General features: G+C 35.2%; 1 protein-coding gene across 1 annotated transcript in view; it reads left to right on the forward strand.

Moving 5' to 3' along the window:
* DNAJC1 (DnaJ heat shock protein family (Hsp40) member C1) overlaps positions 1-24,119 on the forward strand; it is a 108,356-nt gene that overhangs the window by 28,005 nt on the left and 56,232 nt on the right. The window contains exons 2-6 of the mRNA XM_058805921.1: positions 9,470-9,571; positions 11,075-11,121; positions 17,254-17,419; positions 18,291-18,388; positions 19,447-19,540. Coding sequence (XP_058661904.1) covers positions 9,470-9,571; positions 11,075-11,121; positions 17,254-17,419; positions 18,291-18,388; positions 19,447-19,540 — 507 coding nt within the window. The remainder of the gene's footprint in view (positions 1-9,469; positions 9,572-11,074; positions 11,122-17,253; positions 17,420-18,290; positions 18,389-19,446; positions 19,541-24,119) is intronic.

Below are 24,119 nucleotides of genomic sequence, written 5' to 3' on the forward strand. Positions count from 1 at the left end.
TGCAGCATTTAAGGATGTATTTATAATAACCCAGTTACAGAATATTTTAAAAGGAACAGTTAAATTAATTTTTTTTAAAAAAGTTTTACTTGTGGAAATTTCTGCTTGTTTTTCTTGTTCAGCTTAGTCCTTATTTTCATCTGACATTGTCAAGGAATCTTGCTTATCATATCTGTTCTGTATTGCCGTCTTTCAAGGTTAAAGCTGGTAATAGATGTAAAAGTATTCTAAACTCAAATTATATGGATGCCTTACTTGTGATCATCTGCTACGGGATGGCTTTCTTAGTTTGGAGCAGCTGCTGTGTAACAGGACAAATAAGCCTAATGCCTAGTGGTGCAAATCATGGAGTGGGGTCCCATGGGCTTTCATAGCTAAGAAGTGTTTCCTGCCACCCCTTTTTATTTGCCACTCCTTTCGAAGCCCTTTTAGGTTCTGTGAAATTTCATGGACTCTTGCGGCATGAGCATCTGTCATCTTCAGTGTGACAAGAATATTGTCTTTCAGCTAGGACCTTTTAAACTACATAAACAGATGCAGTAAATCCAGTTGGAATATTTTCAGTGTAATTATTAAATTGATCATCAAAAGGGTATTTAAATTCTAAAATATAAAACTGTTAGTGACCTACTGTACCCTGCTGTGACAGAGCTGGTTAAATGGAAGTCCTGCCTGATAAATGTATGCAAGACTTGCTTGTGAAGGAGACTTCAGCAGTCTGTTCCAGTGATATGCTGGTGTAGCTTATGGGGTGTTTGCCTGGTACCTGACTTGAATCTTCCTGTGCTGCCAGCTGAGTGATAGTGCTTAGCCCCGGGTAGATCAGACAAAGCGATAATTAAAGTTTTCCTTTAAAGCTACCTTTTGCATATTTAAATATGTTATTTCCTTGTGTCAGCTGCCTTTTCTGTAAGCTTAAGTCACTCTTGTTCTTTTGGCTTTTCTGAACAAGTCACTGTTCTATTCTTCTAGACCTCTTATTAGTAAGATTTCTTTCTTTATCGTCTGAACGTGTTCCTGGCTGTCTTTAATTGTATTGTTTGAACTGGGTGCAGCAATCTGCTGAGGTCTTACAATTGCTGTGTGACATGGCACGGCTGCTTGTTGCCATACTGCTCGTGTCACAGTGCTGTGCAGCACAGAAAGGCAGCATCGTGCCTCTGACTCGCCCTCAGCTTGTGATTTACTCATCATTTCTGCCTAACTGCTTTCTTCTATCCTGTGTTTCTGTCGTTGATGAATTCTGTCCAGATGTAGACCATTAGTCTTTCATTCAGGAAATAATGTCATATTTTTTCACAGCAATTCTCCGATTTGTCCAGATCTTTTAAAACTCTAGAACTCAGTTCTCTTTGACTGCATTGTGTAGGTTAATCATGATTCTGTAATTCACTTGCCAGTTAAAATACTGACTGTGAGCTTGGGACACAGGCTTCATAAAATCCTTTTTGATACACCTTTTCATTTTTTTACTGTTAGGGCCTTTGAATATTTAAGGTATGATTTATTTTTATTTTTATTTTCATTTTGTTTTGCACTTGCAAGAGAAAGCTGTATGATACCCATGTTTTTGTTTAAAATAAGGTTGTACATTAAAAGCATTACTAAACTCAGTGTAGAAAAATGGTCACACGATGCTTTCCAAACTTATTTAACTCTGTTTTTAAAATGCTTCATGGAGTTGAGCAGCAATTACAAATATAAATTAGAGCATTGTATAAACATTAAGGTCTGCTGGGGACGTAAGGTTTTTACACCTTTGTTTTTAAACTATGTGTATATATGTGAAAATGTATATGATGGATCTATCTGGGTGTATGGGCATATATATTGGTGTCCTTCACTGCTGATCAGCTGAAGAAGTTGCTAATAAATAGTTAATGTTTATTCTATAAATTAATGCCTGTGGGGATTATTCACCTTGTGAGTGTTGTTGATGCATAAGATAATGGGTATATTTTTGAAAACTTTTGTGTTGAAGGTAATTGTGCTTTGTTTGCTTCTTGTATGGCTTTATGTTTTCATTCATACCTCCTATATCCTGTCCCTCAAATGCTTTTTCTTCATTTTTTGGCCATCAGAAGGAAGGTAATAAACACCTTTCATAAAAATATGAAAAGTTTCAGCAATTGAAGTTGTAGACACAGAAGTGACAGTAACTCTGTTTAGGTGACACAGGAACTCGGTAATTCGAAGCATAAACAATTTTAGGGGGGTTATTATTTATTTTTTAAATAGGTATTTAGTTGTCATTAAGATCTTAGTGTGTAGTTGTTAGAAATCTCCCTGCAAAATCTACCCTTGAACTGAAACCAGGGAAGAGTTTTTTGAAAAGATATCTAGGTGTGTCAGAGTGTATGGGTCAGTTCTAGTGGAAGGGTGTAATGAGAACAGGAATAGCAAAAGGAGGAAGAGATGTGGTAGGGATGTAGCCTTGCTGATTTTCTAATTTTCTTTAATTCCTTACCCTAAGAAAAGAAGCTGGAAACGTTCTGAAGCAGAAATGTACCAAGAGCACTGTATAAACAGTCAAATAGCTGCATATTTTTGGCATTACATCATGGGAAGGGTTGGAACTTGTCAGATGCAACACCCTAAAATCTTTGCTCATGCTCCACAGTGGTGAATGGGGACTGCATGCAGCTGTCCTTGGGTCCAGTGTCACCTCTTGTCAATCAAGGGGCTGTGCTATCTGAGAGCAAAGGCATTGAGCATGAAATGCACTGCAGGAGACACCACATTTTGCTTTCCCTGCCAACCTGGGCTGTAAAAGCAATAGTCTTTCTTTGGAGCAACTTAGTTCCTCTGAAAGTGTTGCAGGATCAGGAATTTTGTAGGTAATGTTTTTATGTGAGAGCTGTAGGCTGGAGATCTCAGATGTAATAGGCAGATTTTTAAGAGAACTCACTAGAAACAACTTTCTTTAGTCTATAAGGTATATGCACACATGTATATATAAATATATACAACTATCTATATTATAAAAATATGTAATACATGTAACTGTGTAAACGATAATTTCATGTACCAAATAGAATAGAAATAAATATGTAATAGTGTTCCTGGAAAAGAATGTGAAATAAATAAAGATTATCTACTAATTCCTTCATTTTGAGCTATCAGAATAGAAAACTAAATGCAAATAAAATACAGCAGTAGGAAGAATTTTTTATTAGTCAGTACTGGCTTGAGTTTTCCTCAGTTGTTTTTTGGTAGCCTCTGTCCATTGTGAATTTGAAGAGTTATTCTAAAGCTGTTGAGAGTTGATGAGTGTTCTCTGCATCTCAGAGACAAAGTCTGTATTAAAATATATACTTATGGTTGTACATCGCACTGTCCTCTTGGACAGTGTAATTTTTCCTAAGTAATCAGTTTCTGAAAAAATGCAGAAGGTAAAATAGTTGAAAGGAAGAAAAGAATTATATATAAATACTGTTGTTCAAGTTGGTGAAGACAACCTAAGCCCATATAATTGTGCACATATGCTGAGGAGAGCACTTTTTTTGGTTTCTCAAGCATGAGGCAGCAGAATTTTCATTCATTTGGCATGCTAGGCTGAAAACAGAGTCTTCTTTCATTTGACACACTCCCCTGGAAACAAACATGCCAGTGAAGGGATTGTGCCAGTTATCAGAAGCTTACAGGAATACATTGTGCTGGTTTGTATTCATTTTCATTTCATGAATTGCTTTAAAACTTAGCAGAATAAAAAAGCATTAAAACACCTTTTTAGCATTATTTTTAGTTCCTATGTATTTCCCTGCTGTGCTGTCATTCAGTTTAAATCAATGGAATGTTGTGAGACACATGGCTGGGTTTGCAGCAGAGCACATCTCTCCTCCTCCCTGCGTATGCTCCAAGTATTTGTCTGTAGACAAGCAGCAAATTTGAGTTTTACTCATTTTACATCCTTGGAGAAGATGAGTGTCTTAGAAAGAAGCTCAGTAAAAATAAAGGGTAATTGAACAAAGGTTATGCAGTGAGAAATTTAAGCCAAAACTCAGCTGGTATCTATTAACTATGAAAGTTCACAGATAATGCGTGGTCTTCTGGGAGACACTTGTTTTCCTTTCCTAGAGTTATATTCTTCAGGATTGCCAGCAGGTCCTTCCCACCTCTGGAATTTTCTACAAGATTATATTTCCCTCATAAATGTTTTTCCACATGCAGACTTGGCAAAATCAGGTGTACTTCTTGGAACTAATCTGGTCACGGGAGCTTAAATTAAGACCAGGTTGCAGTAAGTATGTGTGAAGTAAATCTGGGAGTGGTATTGAGGGTCTGTGTCAGCCTGTGCTAAAGCAAAAAGGGGTAAGGAATGAGGAAAAAGGGTCTTGGCTATATGGTTTCCATCCTAAGAGTTACCTGGGGAGGGGTTGTGGAGTCTCCGCTGTCGCTGTTCCGTCTCCGTGTGTTAATGAGGCACTAAGGAGGCAATCACCCGCCCGAGTTCCTTGGTGCTGCTTAAGGAGTGAGGACAGTGGGTGTTTCATCGTTGACCTGCAGTCACGTTTGTTTGTTCTCTGACACTTAGGGATACTCGTTTTCTGTGGGCTTCACATGAACACAAACAAATAGATAGTATCAGTGTTGACACAATGTTTAATAGATGGTGGTAGCTTCTGTCCAGTTATCTGTGCCTGCATGTTAGTGAGTTTTGTGGGACGGGCTGTACATCCTGCAGATTGAAGTCATAGCTGAAAAACAGGTGATTGTAAATTTACAAAGCGTACTTTGTTTCCTCCTATTCTGCTTCAGTTTGTATGGCTGATGCTCACCAGAAGGAAAGTGGTGACTTATGCCCTCTCTTCTACACAGAAGTACTGAATGAAATATTTTCATCAAAGAAACCCAATACATTTGAATTGCTCTAGAATTAAAAAAAAAGAAAGAAAAATTAGAAAATCCAAACACCAAAGCTTCATAGGTTTGATTTATAGTTTGGGAAGGCTGAAAAAGGCCTCATGAAAGCTTGCCTGCACTGATGTTGCTAACAAGTTCAGACTGGAAATACAGTCAGCTGGTGCTCTATACACTTGTCATTTTTTGCCATATAGCTTCAGTAACATGGCTGTGGGAAACTCTACACAGTCATTCAGCAGCAGTGCAATGAAATAGATATACTGATGTCATTTTCCTTTCACCCATCAACTAGTGATTGGACAAACTGCAAGTGAATAAAAATGTGATTTCTATCTGCATAGTTGGTTCTGGGACCATGAGCCTTCCATTGCTAATAAAGATGCTGCCACCTATTTGAAGACATTGGCAGACATATTTAAAACCCAAGATGAATTGAGCACATTTAGTGCGTTAGAAGCAGTTGCTAAATTGTGAGTAACTAAGTCTTGTTGTATAACTGCATTGCACTCAAGGGAACAATTTAGGTTTTGAATTGTGTATGTTGGTAAGTGAAAACTATGTAGACATTGATTATTTTTTCCCCTTGACCTAATCACTGTTTGCCTATGGCAATATCTGATATGTTATGTGTTCACCAAGAATTGTCTTGGGAACACAATGAGGCTTTTTTTTTAGCTTCATTAGTAATCATAGTTACATTAGGAATGGAACGCAATGGAGTAATATGCTTGTATTGTGTACTACACCAATTGTTTGATTTATTGTAAAGGTGGACATGAACTCTGTGGGACTCTGAATTTGTATAGACAGAGGAGGAGACCAGATTTAAAACTTTGTGCATCTTGAACAGGAATTTAATTTTAAAAGAATGGAAGACAAATGTGCATTTATATATTTTATTTTTTTGTTGTGTAAAATTCCTTTCTGTGTTCCTACTTATATATTTGTAGTATGAGAGAACTTTCCTTGGTAATACTAGAGAATTTGGACATGATGCTGACTAAAATGAAATTTAGTAATGTGTTTTTCATTGTCAGAATTCAACAAGCTGCCAAAAGTACATCATAAACAGGGAGAAGAATGTTTCTTCTTCTGTCCCACTCTTTGAATCTGACATGTATTGCCCTTTAGGCAAAAATGTGAAAGTCCAGCAGAAACCTTAAGAAATGTGTTTGACTTTTGACATTCTGTTGATTTATTTAAATGTTAATTTTGTTTCTATGCTAGCATACTTGTTTGAAATATAAAGGATTATAAAAAAAATTGTACAAGATTTAACTTTTAAGTTCTGCCTAGAGGTCATGTAACTAGGCACATGGACACTCTGTTTGATGAAGTGTTGGGCATTAAAAAATGAACACTGGCGTATTTCCATGCATAAGAAGCCATACTATGGCCTACCTAAGTGTAAACTTGCAGTTTTGTATTTCTGAGAACCAATTGTAGCACAAAACAAAGAGATGTTCAACCTTGGAACCATGATGGGACAATATTGCTTTGGGAGGATATTTATCAGGAAATAAGGTGGTACTCATGATGTTTGTATCCACCTGAGCGTGACAGTGTGACAGGCTTATTTCCAACAATTGGTGGCAAAACTTGCAAACCCGAAGCAGTGTTGGAGAAATCAGTGAATCAGCAGCACTGGCTGTCTGTGACATTATCAGCTCCTTCTGCTATTAACTGAGGTGCCTCTACAGGCTTTGCTTTTCCCTCTTTAGATAACTGAGATTGAGATTTCTCTAGCAAACAAAGCAACCTAACATGTTGTTTCATTTAAACAAGCAAAACCTTAGTGTGGTCATGGCTTTCTCTAGTCTCTGGACTTCTGTTGTAATATGTAAAATAATGTCTTAGTCTGCAGAAAACACCAACTCTTAACTCTGTGTCTAAAAGCTGTAACTTTTATGGAAATGTTACTGAAGATGGCCAGCAGAGTCAGGTCTCTCTGAGCAGCTGACATCAGTGTGGGAGGTGTTTCTTTATTGGTTGGAAAGACTCATTCTTTCTAGCTTATTTAGAGTCACACACTGGTAGGAAGGAACTTCTGTAGAGATGAGAGTCTTTTCTCAGAAACCAATGACTTTTGTTCAGGGCAGGTTCTCGAGGATCGGGAACTCTGCCTGAAGATGCCTAACAGTACCTATAGGTAGCATTAATTGGCAAAATATTTCAAATATACAGTGGTCCTCTGTGTTGTGTTTGGGGGTATTGTCGGGAATGGGTTAGCAGGCAGACTTACTGCTTTAGAAATTAATACGTGCCAGGTGTAATGAAATAATTGACAATAATATCCCAGTATTTAATTTTTTGTTGATATTATAATACACTCTTCAACCTTTTAGTGGCTTAATTACAATAAGCTGATATGTTGATAAAGATCACTGTCATGGTTTAGATGAAACCATGGCCAGTAAAATATTTCCTGTTTATTTGCTAAAGTAGTGTTTAAATAATTATATTTTGTTTGAAGACAAGCCCATGTTGTTTATGAAGTGGCTGACTGGGTTGGTAGATGAGGGGAAACAAAACAATCTCTACATTATTTCTGGTAGCTAAGATGAACCATCTGGTTTTGTAAGTTTCTAAATTTGTGAGTTTATACATTTATTTCAACTTCTCAAGGTGAAACAACCTAAATATTTAAGCAACTTTATAATTCCAGAGTTGTCTGGGATCCTTTGCTTAAGCATTGAACAGATAAAATACCTTTTGTCTTGATCTCTTACACAAACTGCTCCCAAATCAAACTAAAATTTCAGTTCTTCAGATACAACTGAAAACACTAACTTCTTTTTTGCTTGTTTGTTGTTTGAAGTAATTGGAAGAATATTGCAGAACAGCCTTTAATATGTTTTATTAGGTTTTTAACTGATAAAGCATAATCATGAGTTGTTAATCATGGGTGCTCCAAAAATAGTACCCAGCATATCTAAATGTGTGCTAGAGAAGGAATAAGTTGTAGTTTATCCAAAATACAAATCTAGAGGTACTCATTTGTCAAGGTTACCATAGTCTCAATCTCTAATTTATAAAAGATATTTTTGCATCTCATTTTCCCATGTATTTCGTATAATTCAATTAAGTCCACATCCCAAGAATTTAATATTTCTTTGAACTTAGAATAGATATTTAGTCACTGTCTCTTCCTTCCCTTTAGCTGAGAGTTAAAAATAAACCTGTGAAACAATGGCAATATGAAACAACTCATTGGCAGTAATCAAGCTGGGAGCAAGTTGCTTTTTGAGCAGAGGAATTCTGCTTCAGTGTGCACATGCCTTGGAAGTAGATGTTGAAAATGGAAAAATTTAAAAATGGATGTGTGGTATTTTCAGGAGAAATCTTCTTTCAGTAGTAAAAACATTTTCCTTTGACAGAGAAGAGACTATGGAAACTTTGGTCTTTTATTAGGGGAAAATATGAACTTCCTTAAAGATATTTTCTGTGCTGTATTTTCACAAATTCTGTATTTTCCCCTGCTTTTCTCCCTCCCCTAGTTCAGTCTTTTTCTATTATTCACTCTGGGCCCAAACTTGTACACAGCATTTTAATAGCCTGATGTTATTAAAACCAAAATTAAAGTAATGATATATAATAAAAAGCCTAGCAGACTAATTACAGTATTGAATTAATTATTATCTTATTTTACTTTGTTCTATGGCTAATTCAGGTCTGGGTTTTTAATCCCTGTTTATACTGTAATTTTGAGAGAGAGAATATACTTAGGAATAAAAGAGAAAATACTTAGGAATAGTATATATAAAATCAAGAAATAAAAATTGTCAGATAAGCAGTTGATTTCTAAACTGTTGCCTTGGACACGTTAGCAGTAAAATGCAAGTAGTTCTGTTTAAATATTGTGCTTTGTGTATCTTCTGGTGAGGATTACACCTATATTACATAGAATACAGCTCTTGGTATCTTCATTTCTGGATATCTTTGCAGCATGTACTAAATAGCAGTCATTATTCAGAAATTTGCATTTGTGCAGCTTAGTGGGTACATCATTTTGTGTTTAATTTTATTTTTTCTCCCAAAATGTGTGCAATTCTTGTAATGGTTAAGATATAGATCGATGTCAGTGCTACAGTATAGCTCCAAGACTGCAATTTAAAGCTACTTTAGAAAAATACAATTCTTTAGACATGGTGAAGCTGAAGTTGAATGGAAGTCCTATTAGGAGTGAATTGCATGTAAATATTAATAAGGGAAGAGTTCCTAGCAAGTCCTGAGTTTGGGAAATTGAGCATGATAATTTGCTGAAATTATGTCTGTCTTGAAGAGATGCAGATGCAATAATTTTCAGTTTTCAGTTGAACTTTTAAATGGTGCAGAAGGTGCCTGGCCTAGGTTTTAAGCAAGGAAGTGTTTGCAAGTATTGGCAAATGTCGTTGTAATGGATGTATGGTAATGAAAGGAGTTAAGATGAAAGATGAATTGGACTGAATGGCTCTTAAGTCATTTAGGCTGGGCTGGTTGCAGGTTTGGTTGTTAGATGTCTCAAATTACATTGCCTTAGTTCCTACACTTGGTTGGCTGCCTACAGATCTTCAAAAAGTTCAGGGAATTGTTTTCTCACAATTTGCTTTGTTTTCCTCATTTTCAGGATGCTTCATCTGCAGACATTCGGAAAGCGTATCGAAAGCTTTCTCTGATTCTGCACCCAGACAAGAATAAAGATGAAAATGCAGAAATACAGTTTAGGCAAGTAAGTAAATGTGTGGCAATGAAACTTTTAGAGGAAAATAGAATTTTTATGTCGATGTTGTTTTAGTAAGAACAGTCTACACCTTTGAAATTAATAAGTTAAATATTGAATTACAATTTTGCTGATGTAGCTAGACTAAAACCAAGTACGCTTTTTTGGAATTAACTTGTTCAATAACTTGTATTTCATATTTACCTATATATTAAAAATAATTTGAACATAATGCTTATGCACTTAGGAGGTAAATATGTTTTACACTTCCAAAAGCAGTGGGGAAAATTTCTGATCAGTTCTCAACACAGGTCCTAGATAGGCATAATTTAATGAAAATAATTCATTTCAGTTATTTTTGAATATTTGTGGAGTGAAATAAGTCCAAGTGCCGAGTATTGCACTTCGGCCATAATAATCCCCTGTACCGATACAAGCTGGGGATGGAGTGGCTGGATAGTGCCCAGGTGGAAAGGGACCTGGGGGTGCTGGTTGACAGTCGATTGAATATGAGCCAGCAATGTGCCCAGGTAGCCAAGAGGGCCAATGCCATCCTGGCCAGTATCAGAAATGGAGTGGCCAGCAGGAGCAGAGAGGTCATTCTTCCCCTGTACTCGGCACTGGTGAGGCCTCACTTGGAGTACTGTATCCAGTTCTGGGCCCCTCACTTTAGGAGGGACATCGAGTTACTTGAGCGTGTCCAGAGGAGAGCAACGAAACTAATAAGGGGCTTGGAACACAAGCCATATGAAGAGCGACTGAGGGAGCTGGGGTTGTTCAGCCTGGAGAAAAGGAGACTAAGGGGTGACCTCATCACTCTCTACAACTTCCTGAAGGGTGGCTGTAGTGAGCTGGGGGTCGGCCTCTTTCTCCGGGCGACAACGGATAGAACAAGAGGACACAGTCTCAAGTTGCGTCAAGCTAGATGTAAGTTAGAAGTAAGAAGGAAATACTTCACAGAAAGAGTGGTCAGAAACTGGAATCATTTACCCAGTGAGGTGGTAGAGGCATCATCCCTTGAAGAATTTAAAAAAAGACTGGATGTGGCACTTGCTGCCATGATCTAGCTGAACAGTTAGAACATCGGCTGGACTAGATGATCTTATAGGTCTCTTCCAGTCTTGAAAATTCTGTGATTCTGTGATTCTGTGAAATAACATGACTTTGTAATTAGCTCTACCTTTAAAAATATACCTCAGGCTGAACTCAGCTTACTTGATTTTAGTAAGATCTTCAGGATCTTCTAACTGAGACAAGGCTTAGTTTGACAGATGTGAGGATGGGGAGAAAGTCTTGTATAAGAGTTGCTTGTTTCTGTCTGATGACATTTGTATATGAATATACTTTTGCACAGTGAGTTTGCCTCTTAGTGGTGTAGGGAAAAGTGAAAACTAGCCAAGACCATTTGTTGGCAAATGTAAAAATGATACTACTGTTCAAAATTTATAAATTCAGTCATAAAGTAAAATCTTTCTGTGTTTTCTTTTTTGGTGTGGTGTTTGTTTGTTTTAGTTGGTGGCCATCTATGAGGTTTTAAAGGATGAAGAAAGGAGGCAGAGGTGAGTTAAATTACACGGGTTTTTAAGTAAAGCATTCATACCAGTGCTATATTCAAGTTCTATTTGACTTAGTTGTAACACTTCAGATTATTCTTTTGCATAATTTCAGTTAGTAAAATCTATGTAATTGTTTAATTAAAGATTGTATATGGCTTAAATGGCAAAATGGTGTTTTTGCATGACATACTGTTTTTTCTCCTTTAAAATTAGTACTTGAAAACTTTGAAAGCTAGCTGTTATTTCAAGCAATTTTAAAAAATACTTAACAGCCATATCAGCTTTTTTGCTCAGTTGTCAATTTTTAAAAACTGTGATTAAAAAATATTGGCCATTTATTCAAATGTCAGTAATACCTCCCTGTATCAGTAAAAGGCTTGTTGCCTGATATTTAGGGATTATTTCCTTTGTATGCTGTCTTCAGCATTGTTTTCTGTTGCTTAGTTCATAGGTTTTTGGTTTTTTTTTCTTTCAGATGTAATAGTGGAAGCTTTTAAATATTTTTTATAAATGCTAGTTGTCCTTGCTGGTTCAGGAGCTGTTCCAGTAGTACCTGAAGGGTAGGATAAAGAACTGGAAACCTGGGGCTAATTTACTTTCTGGAAGATTATTTTGAACTTTTTTTCCTGTTTTTAAACAAATAGGAGTTTCAACCAATGATTATCAGAGAAACTGATACACTGAAAGACTTTTGCTTTTGGGTTGGTGTTTTAGTAGATCATCTTTCAGCTTACAAGTTTTTAAACGGGGTTTTATGAGACATTTCTTGAAGGGATTTTGTCTTTGTAGATGTCTTGGCAGGAGTCCAGGGTTTATAGTACAGATTATCTACTTTTTTGATAACCCCTTTTCAAGTGTCATGAAAATGTACTTCATGGAAGCACTTTTGGAAATTTGTGGGGTTTTTTATTGCATCCTTCTAAAGAGAATTTAATTGTGAAGTTACACTTAAGAAAAGTTTAAAAAATGTTAGCTAAATTATTTCAGGCCACTAAAAGTGAATTATCCCCCAGATCTTCCCAACTTTTTGTTAGTAGCGTTGTTTGCATGCACTTCAGATTGTTGTTTCTCTGAAACTTAGTTCCATCATGGAACTTGTAGGAATTTCCTTGCAGCTCTAATAGAAGCTTTCTGCACAAAACTGTGATGCAGTAGCTTGCAAAAACTATGGCTTAAGCCTTGCATACATTACAAACGTGACTAACTTAGTCAAATATTGTTAATTAGTGCATCAGTGATTAAAAGAAAAGTTAAAGCAGCAGCAGATTGTTCTGTCTTAGATTGATTTAATTGTCACTAACTTATTTTGTAAATAGACAATGTTTTATTTTTCTTGCTCAATGTGGATGTATGAGTGATACTGATTTTATAGTTGAATTAATAGAAATGTGGTGGATTAAACAGTGTTTACTTCTGGAGAATTTTTTGTAAATAATATGCAGACTTTAGAAATAACCTGTAGAGCAGAGCTGTATGGTCTCACTGCTTGCAAAGCCCTGTATTGATCAGGTTTATTGCCCAGTGTAATGATAATCTCTCAGCTGAGCGCGTAAATGGAGGGTGGCCTGTAAGGTGTTGTTGTAGCGCCTTTCTGATACAGGTCTTCAGTAAGTGTGATAGGAGCTGCTCTCCCTGTTGTATTGGTTCTGGTGTAAGGGAACTCGAGCCTTACTTGCAGCTGCACAGCAGAGGAAAGGGTGGGAGTTGCTACTTTTGGAATCTTTGTACTTTAAATGTTGATACTTGGTTTGAATTGCGTGAGGCAATGGGCAGAATGGGATAGGCTCAGAGCTGGCTCAGGGCCCTGCACTGGGCAGAAGCCACTGGAGCCTCATGCTGGCACTTGGGTGGGAATCCCTTCCCTGCACCTGAACGCTTTGGGGCAGGGTTTGTACCCCTGAGAGGAGAGCCAGCTGCAGGCTCCTGCTCTGTGCAGTGAAGGCAGCTGTACCTGGCTCTTACTGCTCCTCTCAAAGGTGGTGTGATCATTCCTGGTGTGTGTGCAGGGAGGGGAGCCAGCAAGAGCAGGAATAAGGTCCTGCACTCTACAGGGGAGTGATGAACTCATTTTGAAACAATAAAACCCGTTCTCCGTGAATGTCATTCTTGGTGAATGTCAGAGGTGTTATTCGTTTGTGTGACAACAGAAACAGTGTTTAAAAAGGCAGATCTGTTGGCCAGCTACATGTAATTATTTTTCTAAAGCCTTTGCATTTTCCTATGTATCAGTGAATTTTTACTTTATCTGATGGCAGAAGCCTTTGTTAAACTACTACAGTTGCTCTACTGGCAGTGATATGACTGGGCTTTAAAACATGGTTTTCTTTTTGGAGAAAGTCATTTAGTTGCTCATGAAATATACCAGTATCATTATTAGTACTGCATAATATGGTAATACTGCCATGTTAGGACTTCTCTCCTACACACTTTTGAGTGAAACGTGATCAAAGCATTCAAATATTCTGACACTAAACATACATGCAGCATCATTTAATGTAGCACTGTTTAACATTAAATTATCAAATTAAACATTATTAAATTAAACATATATGCAGCAGAACACAATATTTTATGTTTTGTATACATGCACCAGTGTGAAATTCTACAGAAAATTTTATCTTTTGGGTATGTAGAGATGGGTGCATTTCCTGCCGTACACTTCACCTTTAGGGCATTTGTTGGTAAATCAATTTGACAGTGATAAATTTTATTAGCCTTTGATTATCTTAGTTTATGAAAAATAATTTTATGCGCTTTGGTTAATTGTAATTAGACGGAAAAGAAATCTTAGGTCTTAATTTCATTGTTTGTTACCTCTTTAAGGAGCTTTTTTTACTTACCAGGCCTGTCCTCTGTAACAATGTTGGCTTGATTACAGGAAACAAAACATTTGCAAAGAGATCAAAATACACTTGTGTATTCTACTAAGATAGAAAGGTGTCTATCTTAGTACTCATTAATAATTAAATATCTGTATTTGTAGGTATAATTGTTCTGGCTGATGTTGTGCTGGATGTCTTTGACAGCTTGAGGAAAATAGGCCTCCCAAAATAAAAACCACCAGGGCAATCTTTCTGTAGTTCAGAATGGTCCTCATTAATTCAAGGTTATAGTATATGAACTATATCAGATCTCTGAAATTATTTGAAATATGAAATGCAGTGGCTCTCTTAAAGGGAAAAGTAAATTATAATTACATTAAGATGGATGATACTGTAATTAGTTACTACAGTTAATGGATTTTTTTACTTGCAATGTAATTGATTCACAAAGAACTCTAAAAAGTATTTTATGAAATAAAATAGAAAAAAAAGAAATGTTAATAATCTTGCAATTTGTTACTTTTAGTACAGGACTACCAGGTCTTTTATAGACTGCTGAGTTTTAAAATAAATACTCAGCATGGTTTTAAATGGGGAATGTGTTTGGCTTTCTATTTCTGTGCTGGTGCTTTGGGGTTTTTGTAGCTTGTTGACTGCTACATTTCAGAGACAACTGGTAGGCATACTCATATGTGAAAAATTTGCTGTATTCTGTGTGCATATGTTTGTGGAAGAAATCCTGCAAATGTATCTTTTCTTTTTAGCTTGTTTTTTTTCCTACATAGAGTTACAGTTAATATAGGTTGCCAAAAGAATGCTTTGTAATTAAATTCCAAATGTAGTTCTTGATGCACACGGATTAACTGTCTTTCATAGTTAATATAAGTGTCTATACAGGAAATCTTTAATGAGAAACTTACCTTTAATTGAATCGCATTTGAAATTTGAAAATTAAGATTTAAAAATTATGGGAGCTACTGAGCTTCAGTAGGATCATTTTTCAGTTGAAAACCTAAAAATCATTGATATCTTTATTTTTCAAATACAGAGCTTAATTACTATTGAAAGCAGTGATTTATCTTTTAACAGTATATATTCTAAAAAGTGGGTTATAATAGAAGCGATCTTCCCTCAAAATGGCCAGTCGTGTGAGCCATAATGCTCATTGATAGTAAAATCAATAGAGCATTGATTCCGAGCCTTAATCCGTGCGGGCTGTTGTTCGGAGCAGCCACGTAGCCTGGTAAATACCCAGGGCTGTTTAAAGCACTTAATGCAAGAGGCTCTGCCGTCTTCATTTATTTTTTCTTAACAGATAATTTATAACAGAACATGGTTGCCAAATGTTAGTTTGAAACCTTGGTTTACATATTACTGCGTTGTTACCATCAGTATATATGGACTTTATTTCATCGGTAGCCACTTTTTCAGTGCATCAGTTAACAACCCTTAGTATATAAGAAGTCAACAGCTTAATAAATGTATATTGAATTAGGTTGTACATGTATTTCTCTGAAGATTTCACAGGAAAAGCATCTTATATAAAACCTTGTTATCAACCTAATTTGTTTTAAAGATAGTTCTGTTTCTAAAATATTCTCTTCTATTATCATTAAAGTCTTGTAAATGTCGTAATATTTTTAAAGGCTAAAACATCTAGTTATTTCTTAAACAAAAGTTAAGTAGAAAGTTTAATTTTAAAATAACATCATAAGCAATTTTTCTGAGCAGAGTTTGTATTAAGGTGTCAGTAGTTAATTTGTTTTGACTTACTGGGAAAGGGAAGAAGTTATTAGTTCAAATTTTACAATAATAGATCTTAACTTTAGTATTCTCATTGTTTTAATGGAAGATAGAATTTTGTAATATGAATTTTACTTCTTGTATCATCCAGAATACAGCAGAATCCTGAGGTGTTAAATCTTTTATGCAGACATAATGGTGCCAACTTGAACAAATGTTTCATCAGAGGTTAGCTTTTCAGATACGCACTATAGTAAGGTATATTTTTTTAGTTGAAAACCACTGCTTCTTTTTCTGCTTAAAACGAATTTGCTTTTGGAAATAATTTTTTTAGTACATCTCCAAGGTATCAATTTAATAACTATCAAAGTAGCTAGTGCAGTTGTTGCATTTAAATTGATTTACATGTCAAGACTGGCAGTTTAGCAGCTGCGCTATTATTCCTGGATTGGTCAATTTACTTGAGAAAAACCTACTACTGAGTTCTACTGACCTGCATGACAATATAGGCCCTATTTCTATTCCTGTAATTAGGCCTGCGACTAACTCAGAATATTTTTAATTAAAATATTTTGGTCAATGTGTTGCACCAAATTAGGCCTTTCAGTGCAGATTTAATTCTGGAAATGGTGTGATTAGAATATGTAATGAGTTGTGTTCAATTTAAGATTAACAGGTTGTGCATCTTGAACATACAGATTTATGAGTTTACTGGAGAGATTTTTTGTTTGAAACTTTATTCTGAAGAGTTAATTTAAAAAAAAAAGTATTTGCATCTTTGTGGTTTATTTTTAAATTGTTAAAATCCTGTAAATAGAGGACCTCAGACATTTCAAGATACTTCAAGACATTTGTGTGAAGGAAAAGGGATTGTCATAAAATAGTTTCTGTGGAGTTGGTAGGGTTAGTAATTAAAAAGTTTTAAAATAGATTGATTTTTCACAACAATGTTTCAAATAGAAAATCAAAAACTGGTGAACTTCGTTTTCAAACATCAATATCAAGCCTCTAATTTAAGCTCTTATCTTACAAAGAAGGTGTGATAAGTCTGCCGTGTTTTTACCTAATGGATATTGTGGTACTGAAGGAGAAAAACAAAAAGCAGAGATGCTTCTCCCCTCCCCCCAGCACTTGTACATTTAATTTGTAAAAGAAAAAAGGGTTTCTAGTGTTTGAGACATTTGTTCTTGGCTACCTATTTAGTTGTTCGTGGGTTGTTACTTTCTTCGATCAGTGAGACCTGCCCACTGATTACGGAGCACGTAGAACACATTTCTGGAAGTCTCTTACTTCAAAAGTGAATGAACTTGGGAGGGGAGGGGGGCAAGGGTTACAGGAACATTTGAATTTTTTTTTCCCCATGCCCCAGTGTTTGGAGCCTGTTTGTTTCCACATGCAAGCCTATCTGCTGACAAAACAAGGCATTACTCTCTCTAAAAAAAAATTACTAAATGATCTTTTGTGCGTATTATTCAAGCACTCTGTGGATTATCTTTTGTTTTATAATTGGATGGTTTGGCTTATTTCATTTTTAGCTCTCCATGAAAGCCTGTTATGTTTGCTACTGTAGGTATGATGATATTCTGATCAATGGACTACCAGATTGGCGACAGCCTGTGTTCTACTACAGGCGGGTGAGAAAAATGAGCAATGCTGAGCTGGCATTACTCTTGTTCATTATACTCACAGTGGGTCATTATGCTGTGGTTTGGTCAATCTACCTGGAAAAACAGCTGGTAAGTATTGGTAATAAATCAAACTTGCTTCAGTTATTACTACTGAATTTCCCGTGGAAGTTCACATATATAGATAGATACCTCTGCCACTTGCCCTGGTTTTAATTTGGACTTTTCATATTTTAAAAATATTATATTTAAAATGATAATAATTACAGAAGGAGATATTCAGCATTTCAGAAATGGTAATCTAAAAACTACTTAATTTTTCTAGATTTGGTAATAAATTGCAAGAGCTAGTCCTGGGTTTTTATCTGGTAGGAAGAAGAGAAAAACGATAATTTGTTGATGAAGAATCATATGCTACTGTAGTCATATCTAAGGTTTAAAAGTAAACAGGCTTTATTTGTTTAAAAGTCATATTTGATTTGCCTTTGTTCTAAGCTAAGTGCTTTTTTGTTTTGGGGTTTTTTTAACAGGGTGGGAATTGGTAAGCAGTATAAATCACGTTTTTTTAATAGTTTTATTTTTTGTCATATAAAAGTCTGTTGCACTTAGTAGACTAAGAAAAAAACTAACCATAACTTGAAAAATATTCATACATTAGCATCTATTTACTTTTTTATTTTCCACTGCATTATTGAAGTTGATGAATGAGAAAGGAGGCAAGTTGAATGCTTTCTCCTCTTGGAAAACTTTGATTGCTATGGAGATACACATGAGTGACAGAACTGGACTTCATGTGTGTTTAAAGACTGGATACCATGGCAACAGTTATTGTTAAGATAGATCATTTTACTTAATCATGTAGGACCCCAGATACATTTGCATAAATGCTACTCTAGTGTTTACCCTTCACAGAAGAGTCCCAGTAACATTTGTGGTTTACATGCTAATGATAACCTGTAACCGTAGTTCTTTCTACATCAAGGATGAACTGCTTAGCAGAAAAAAGAGGGAAAAGAAGAAAAAAACAGGCAGCAGGAGTACAGATGAAGCCAAACTTGCTGCTCTAGACAAAAATGAAAGGTGGGAAAGAACTCTCTTGTTTTGTGCATTTTAAAACATTCTGTCAGCTACTGATTCCCTTCTCTCATTTTCTTTTTGCATCTTTGAAATACTCTGTGAGAAAAACAACTGTATTTGTAGTAACAGCCATTGCTGATGTAAAGTGTGCCAGTGTAGATGTGTTTTCAAGTTTGGATTTGTAAATAAACACATGGTGTTTATTCAGCAGATCAATAATCATTGAAAGATTAAGGCTGAATTAAAGGCTTCTGTTTTATTAAAAGGGTATTCTTTTTACAGGTTGATTTTAGGAGATTTTAGAACTTTTTCCCTCGTTAAGGGTTTTTGCCTTTGATTACAGTTAACAAATTTCGATTTATTTGAGCTTCAATTTATTCCTTTCCAAGCAAGGAGTTCTTATGGGGTTTTAATGCTTGTCTGATTAAATGCTTTTTATCTGATTAACTTAAAAAATGAGTGTGTTGGTAAAAGCTTCTAGCGCATTGTTTGTCAAGGAACACATAAGGAAATAGTGACTTTCAGGACACTCCAAAAGATAGCACTATTTCTTCTATTGATTCATAGAAAGAAATAAAGGGTTTAAATAGTTCACACAGCAGGGGCATGAACTGGATCAATGAGGGATGGAGATCAGAGACCATTCTGCCTGTCGTCTTTCTTGATGACATCAGTGAGTAATGCTCCAGTGAACTGCAAATGACATTAATTTTTATGTATTGTTTTGTTTATGCTACAGTCTTCATATCTGGTTGTCAGCACCCGTGAACACTTGGTTGAAGCTTGAGTGGTTTTTTGGTTTGGTTTTTTATTTAAACTGAAGTGATCATGTGGCTTATGAATTTATTTTCTTGAAGAAAAGTCCTTTTAGAAGATCAAAATAGAGAAATTATTCTAAGTTAGCTGTTAGATATTTTGAATTCAATGTTTAAAATGTATCTTTATTATTATGTAGTCAGACATTTTGTGGGAGTTGACGAGAGCTTAAAGGATAATGGGAAAGTTCTGGCTTTGAGATTGTGTGGCAATAATGAAAAACCTACCATTTTATTTGACTGCAGGGTACTGGACAAACCACAATGGCATGACTTACTTCCATGCAAGCTGGGAATATGGTTCTGTCTCACAGTGAAAGCTTTACCTCAGTTATTCCAGGTAACAGTAATGATGTTAAATTGTGTTACTTAATTTTTCTTGATGGTGTTATTATGCATAATCAGATGTGTAGCACTTGTTCTTAAAATAATTTTTTGGCTCAAACACATAGCATATGTATATATGTATATATGTATATATGTATATATGTATATATGTATATATGTATATATGTATATATATACATATATATATATATGTATATATGTATATATGTATATATATAAAGAAATTTATAAAGAAATTACTCTTTGGAGGCAAATTTGATATCAAAAGTTCATGGAAATATGAATGTATTTTAAATGCATATTAAGCTTAACAAGCTAGGGAAGCAGTTTCTGTTAGGCAAAACTACAGAATAAATGATGGGAGAGGGTTGAGGGGGAGATGGATGTATATCCATCTAATTAGGAATACCAATGTTTAAGTGATGTTAACAAAAGTACTTTAATCTCAAATCGGCAAATGCTGTACTTTCATAGCAAATTTTAATATGCCATTTAAATTTGGGATAACAGTGAAATTACTTTTTTTAATGGAGTTTCTTTCTTTAATTTATTGGATAATGATACAAATTGATACCTGAAATTGCTGAAGTAAAATAACAAAGGTATGGTTGTCATTTAGAAACATCAATGTGGCAGCCTTGCTCATAGTTATTGTGTTTTAATCAAATACTATCAACAGTAAAATCTAGCTGGCATTCAACCAATGGAAGTATTGTCAGATTAGTTACCAGAATAACTTTTTTAATATCCCCTGCTCTTTCTTCGCATCTTCCTTAAATACAGTATTTTGTTTTTAATACCTTTGTCACTGGTAGTAAGGATCAGGCAATGTGAGATAGATTTTTCTTTGATTTACAGAAATATTGAGTATTGTTTTAAAAGTATAAGTAGTACAAATGGCATCAGTATTTGGGGTTTGTCTCTGTTCAAGCTAAAAAAGACTATAGTTATAATTCCTACTCTGTTATTTAAACCCTTGTAAAAGTTACAAATACAATAATGCCTGGTCTTCCAGCATCCATTTTTATAGCTTTTAACTTTTCCTACAAACAGAGCCAAAGTTAATCGCTCTCTGTCACTTAAAATTTTCATCGGAACTTTGGGGCTGTTTTATTAAAAAAAACCTTTATTTTTACAAGTTTGTAATACAAGTTGATTATGCTTAATCAACTGTTGTGTCCAAATTAAGCTTTGATGTTCATTGCTCATCAAGGTGAGTCAGATAGAAAATAATTAGGATCAGCTAACTTTGTTGCTGCATTTTTGAAACTTTATTCATAATTATAGTACTTTTCCTTTTGCTTTAATTGCAAAATTTTAAGAAGATCACATAATATAGTAAGATTAGTGAATAATTGAAAATTAGAACTATTTATGGCTTCTTATAATTTTTATTATATTAAAATAGTGTTATGTCAGTATAGTAGGTTTCAGGTTTGTTCAAAAAGCAGCTCCTATGCCTGTCAGAATTGGCAGAAAATAAATAGAACAAAATGATATTTCATGCTTTGTTGGACTTAGCCCCTGTTTGGATTCCTATTCCATTGAATTAATAGTAGGGAAAAAAGCTGTCCAGTAACTCCTGGAATATTTGAGACCATCAAGCAGGGGTTTGGTAGCAGGGAAAGCATGTTGTGGAGGAATTCAGAGCAGGAAGGCTTTGAAGCAAAGAGCAAGGAAAGAGACAGGGGTTCTAGAGGAAAATGGCCCATATAGAAATGACACTACTGCTGAACTGCAGGGTATGTTTTGTTGTTGTTTAATGTGACCTACTAGTTACATGAGTTTAAATGTACCAAACTATAAATAATCTTCAATGTTAAAACTATTCAGGACTTCAGGTGACTGAAATAAATTATTCTGGCTTATTATTTATTAATTAGTAAACAGTACTTAAAGAAGTATCACCTTTTCTGAAGAGCATAAGAGCAGTTGGAGCTGTGTTCTGAAATGACAGTTGAAAAGATATCTGGTGTGTTGTAACCACCTTGACAGAGAGACCTCTGGGTTCTTTTTTATTTTGATGTATATTTAACATTTTGGCAAGATCTGCCTTAATGACCAACATGGAGCAAAAAGTTATCCGTACTTGTAAGATTATACCCTGGTACAGAGGTCCTGTTTTAAATCTGAGTGCTTTATTCTTCAGTAATACACAGGCTTGAGATTTCAGGGTACTTAATACTTTTAATAAAAGTAAAATCACTAGGGCAGAAGATGAAAGATCCTACAGATACTGAGTAGTGTTACGTGTCATGTTGCAAGTGATTGACATCAGGATGGATGCCACAGATTTTAGTTGTTTATTGTTTTAATCTAAATTATTTCTCCAGTCATTTAAGAGCCAACAAATAATTTTCAAAATCTCTCATTCAGTTGCAACAAATCCAATTGTAGATGAATTTGTGAAAATGCATCCATATTTAAAGGAACCATGTTTGGGACAGAAAAGGGGAAAAGTTAGCAATGCTTTTAGGTGACTGTTGCTCTGCCACTGAGTTTTTCAAAGCCCAGCCAGTAAAACAGCTGAACTGTTTCCTCAAACTAACAAAACAGAAGCACAATGCCTGTAACAGACACAAGTTCTTCCTCAGAGGAGACTTTATTAAAAAAATCCCAAAACTAATCAAACATAACAGCATAACAACAATAGCAACAAATAAAACTTTTTAGCCCTTCTTGTATTGATTTTTTTTTTTTTTTTTTGCCTAGCATCCATCTCTCCCCCTATTAGTTAATGTGAATATTCTTCTTGCAACAGCTGTGTCTGAGGATTCAGGTTGCTGAGCTTCTGCTCATGCCTGGCTCTCATTTATCCAATTGAGTGTCTTTCTCCTACTTCCCTTCCTCCTTCAAAATGTCAGATTTCAGAAGGAGGCACTTAAAATAATTAAGGTGGGCCTTCACTAAAGAAAAAATGCTTTGTTTGCATGCCCTTGTGATGGCCTATGCTATTTTATTGTAGCCTGCATTTTATGTCAAGAAATTGGAAGAAAAATGTGAGGGGAGGATGAGAGAAACTTAAGAAAATGAGCAGGTTTTTTAAACTGTTGAAAATTGTATTTTGAGAGAAACTACATATATTTTTATATCCACACACTGAGTTTAGTTAAATTTAGGAGTGAAAACAGCATTTTAAAGTTTGTTTGAAGAACCAAAGGGAGAAAAATACATAAAATGTATCATAAATCAAATATGTGCGCTGTGAAGGAAACATTAAGTGGAGTGTAAATTACATTGCCTATTACCAAGTTTAATTCTTATAATGTAGGATAAGAAAAAAAAAGAAAAAGACTGAAAATTGTTTCTAAGGCCATCTTAGCTAATGCTTTCATGAAAATGACCTGGAAAAAAACAATGTATTTAAAAAAAAAAAAAAAGAGATCAAAACCCCCCAAAAACTCAATTAAAATGCTTGTTGAAACAGAAATTTCTTCTTAGAATGAAATAAACCAGCTACATGTGGTGTACAAGAATTTCAGTTCAAATTGTGTATGTAATACAGTTGTGTTAAGTGTACTTATGTTTTGAGGGAGAGCTGCCAGAAGTAAATTGCAGTTTATTCCAAAAGCAGCTGACTAGAGGATGGTTTTTTTGGATGTCTGGACATATAACTTAAGAAAAGTGGCATTTTTGAAAAATGTTTTTAATTATTCTTCATGAAATTTTTCCTTCAGAAAACAGAAGATAGGCATGTTTCTTAGTGGTCCTGTCGACTTTACCTCCACACTGGTGTGGTGAAGTTTAGCAGTGAATGTCTTTATTTTTACACCAACTGAATTGTGAGCCTGCTGTTGTCCTGAGGGTAGTGGAGCAGAAAGCATTTTTATTTGTTTCAACAGAAATGATTTCTTGTTAAGAAAATAAAGTTTCCTTCTTCTATTGTAATCCTGTAGGTGCAGAGCACACACCCTCACTGTGAGCTGGTGGGAGAACTGGTGGCTCACCAGTAACGAGAAGCCAGTTTGAGCTCAATACATAGTTGCACTGGATATTATAACCTAGTGAGATTATCAACAAAGCTTTCAATTACAATTGAAACTTGTGTTTATAAAGACCTTTGTGTAGCACAAAGTGAATTAAAACAAAAAAGCCAGTAATTTATTTTTATGTAGACTACCAGATGGTAATTACTGTAGCAGATTTAGTAGTCTGGAATAGATTCAAACTAGTGACCCAGAGGTGTTTAATTTCTTGGCATTTTTCCCTCAGGTTTTCTTTTAATCCATGATCACAATTCAACACCTGTTTAGAGATGGTTCAGCTTTGGCCTTAAATGGATTGGCAATGTGTCATTAAACTCAAGAAGCTTTGCCAGCAGGGCATCTCCTTTGGCAAGTTAGCTTCCAAGCAAGATTTGATTAGGTCAGCAAATGTATTTGTGAGTTGTTTCTGTCTTCACATGTGACTTTATATGAAATTGTGTGAGATTAAAACAAAATTTATTGCATTTAATAACATATGTCTTTAAAAAAAAGAATTATTCAAGTCAGTAAGGTTAAATATCTCTCTATTTCCCAGCTTTACAGGGTTTTGAGGGTTTTGACATGTTCCAATTTACTGTAGAGCAC

The sequence above is a fragment of the Ammospiza caudacuta genome, chromosome 1, assembly GCF_027887145.1.
Source record: "Ammospiza caudacuta isolate bAmmCau1 chromosome 1, bAmmCau1.pri, whole genome shotgun sequence".
Classification (NCBI taxonomy): domain Eukaryota; kingdom Metazoa; phylum Chordata; class Aves; order Passeriformes; family Passerellidae; genus Ammospiza; species Ammospiza caudacuta.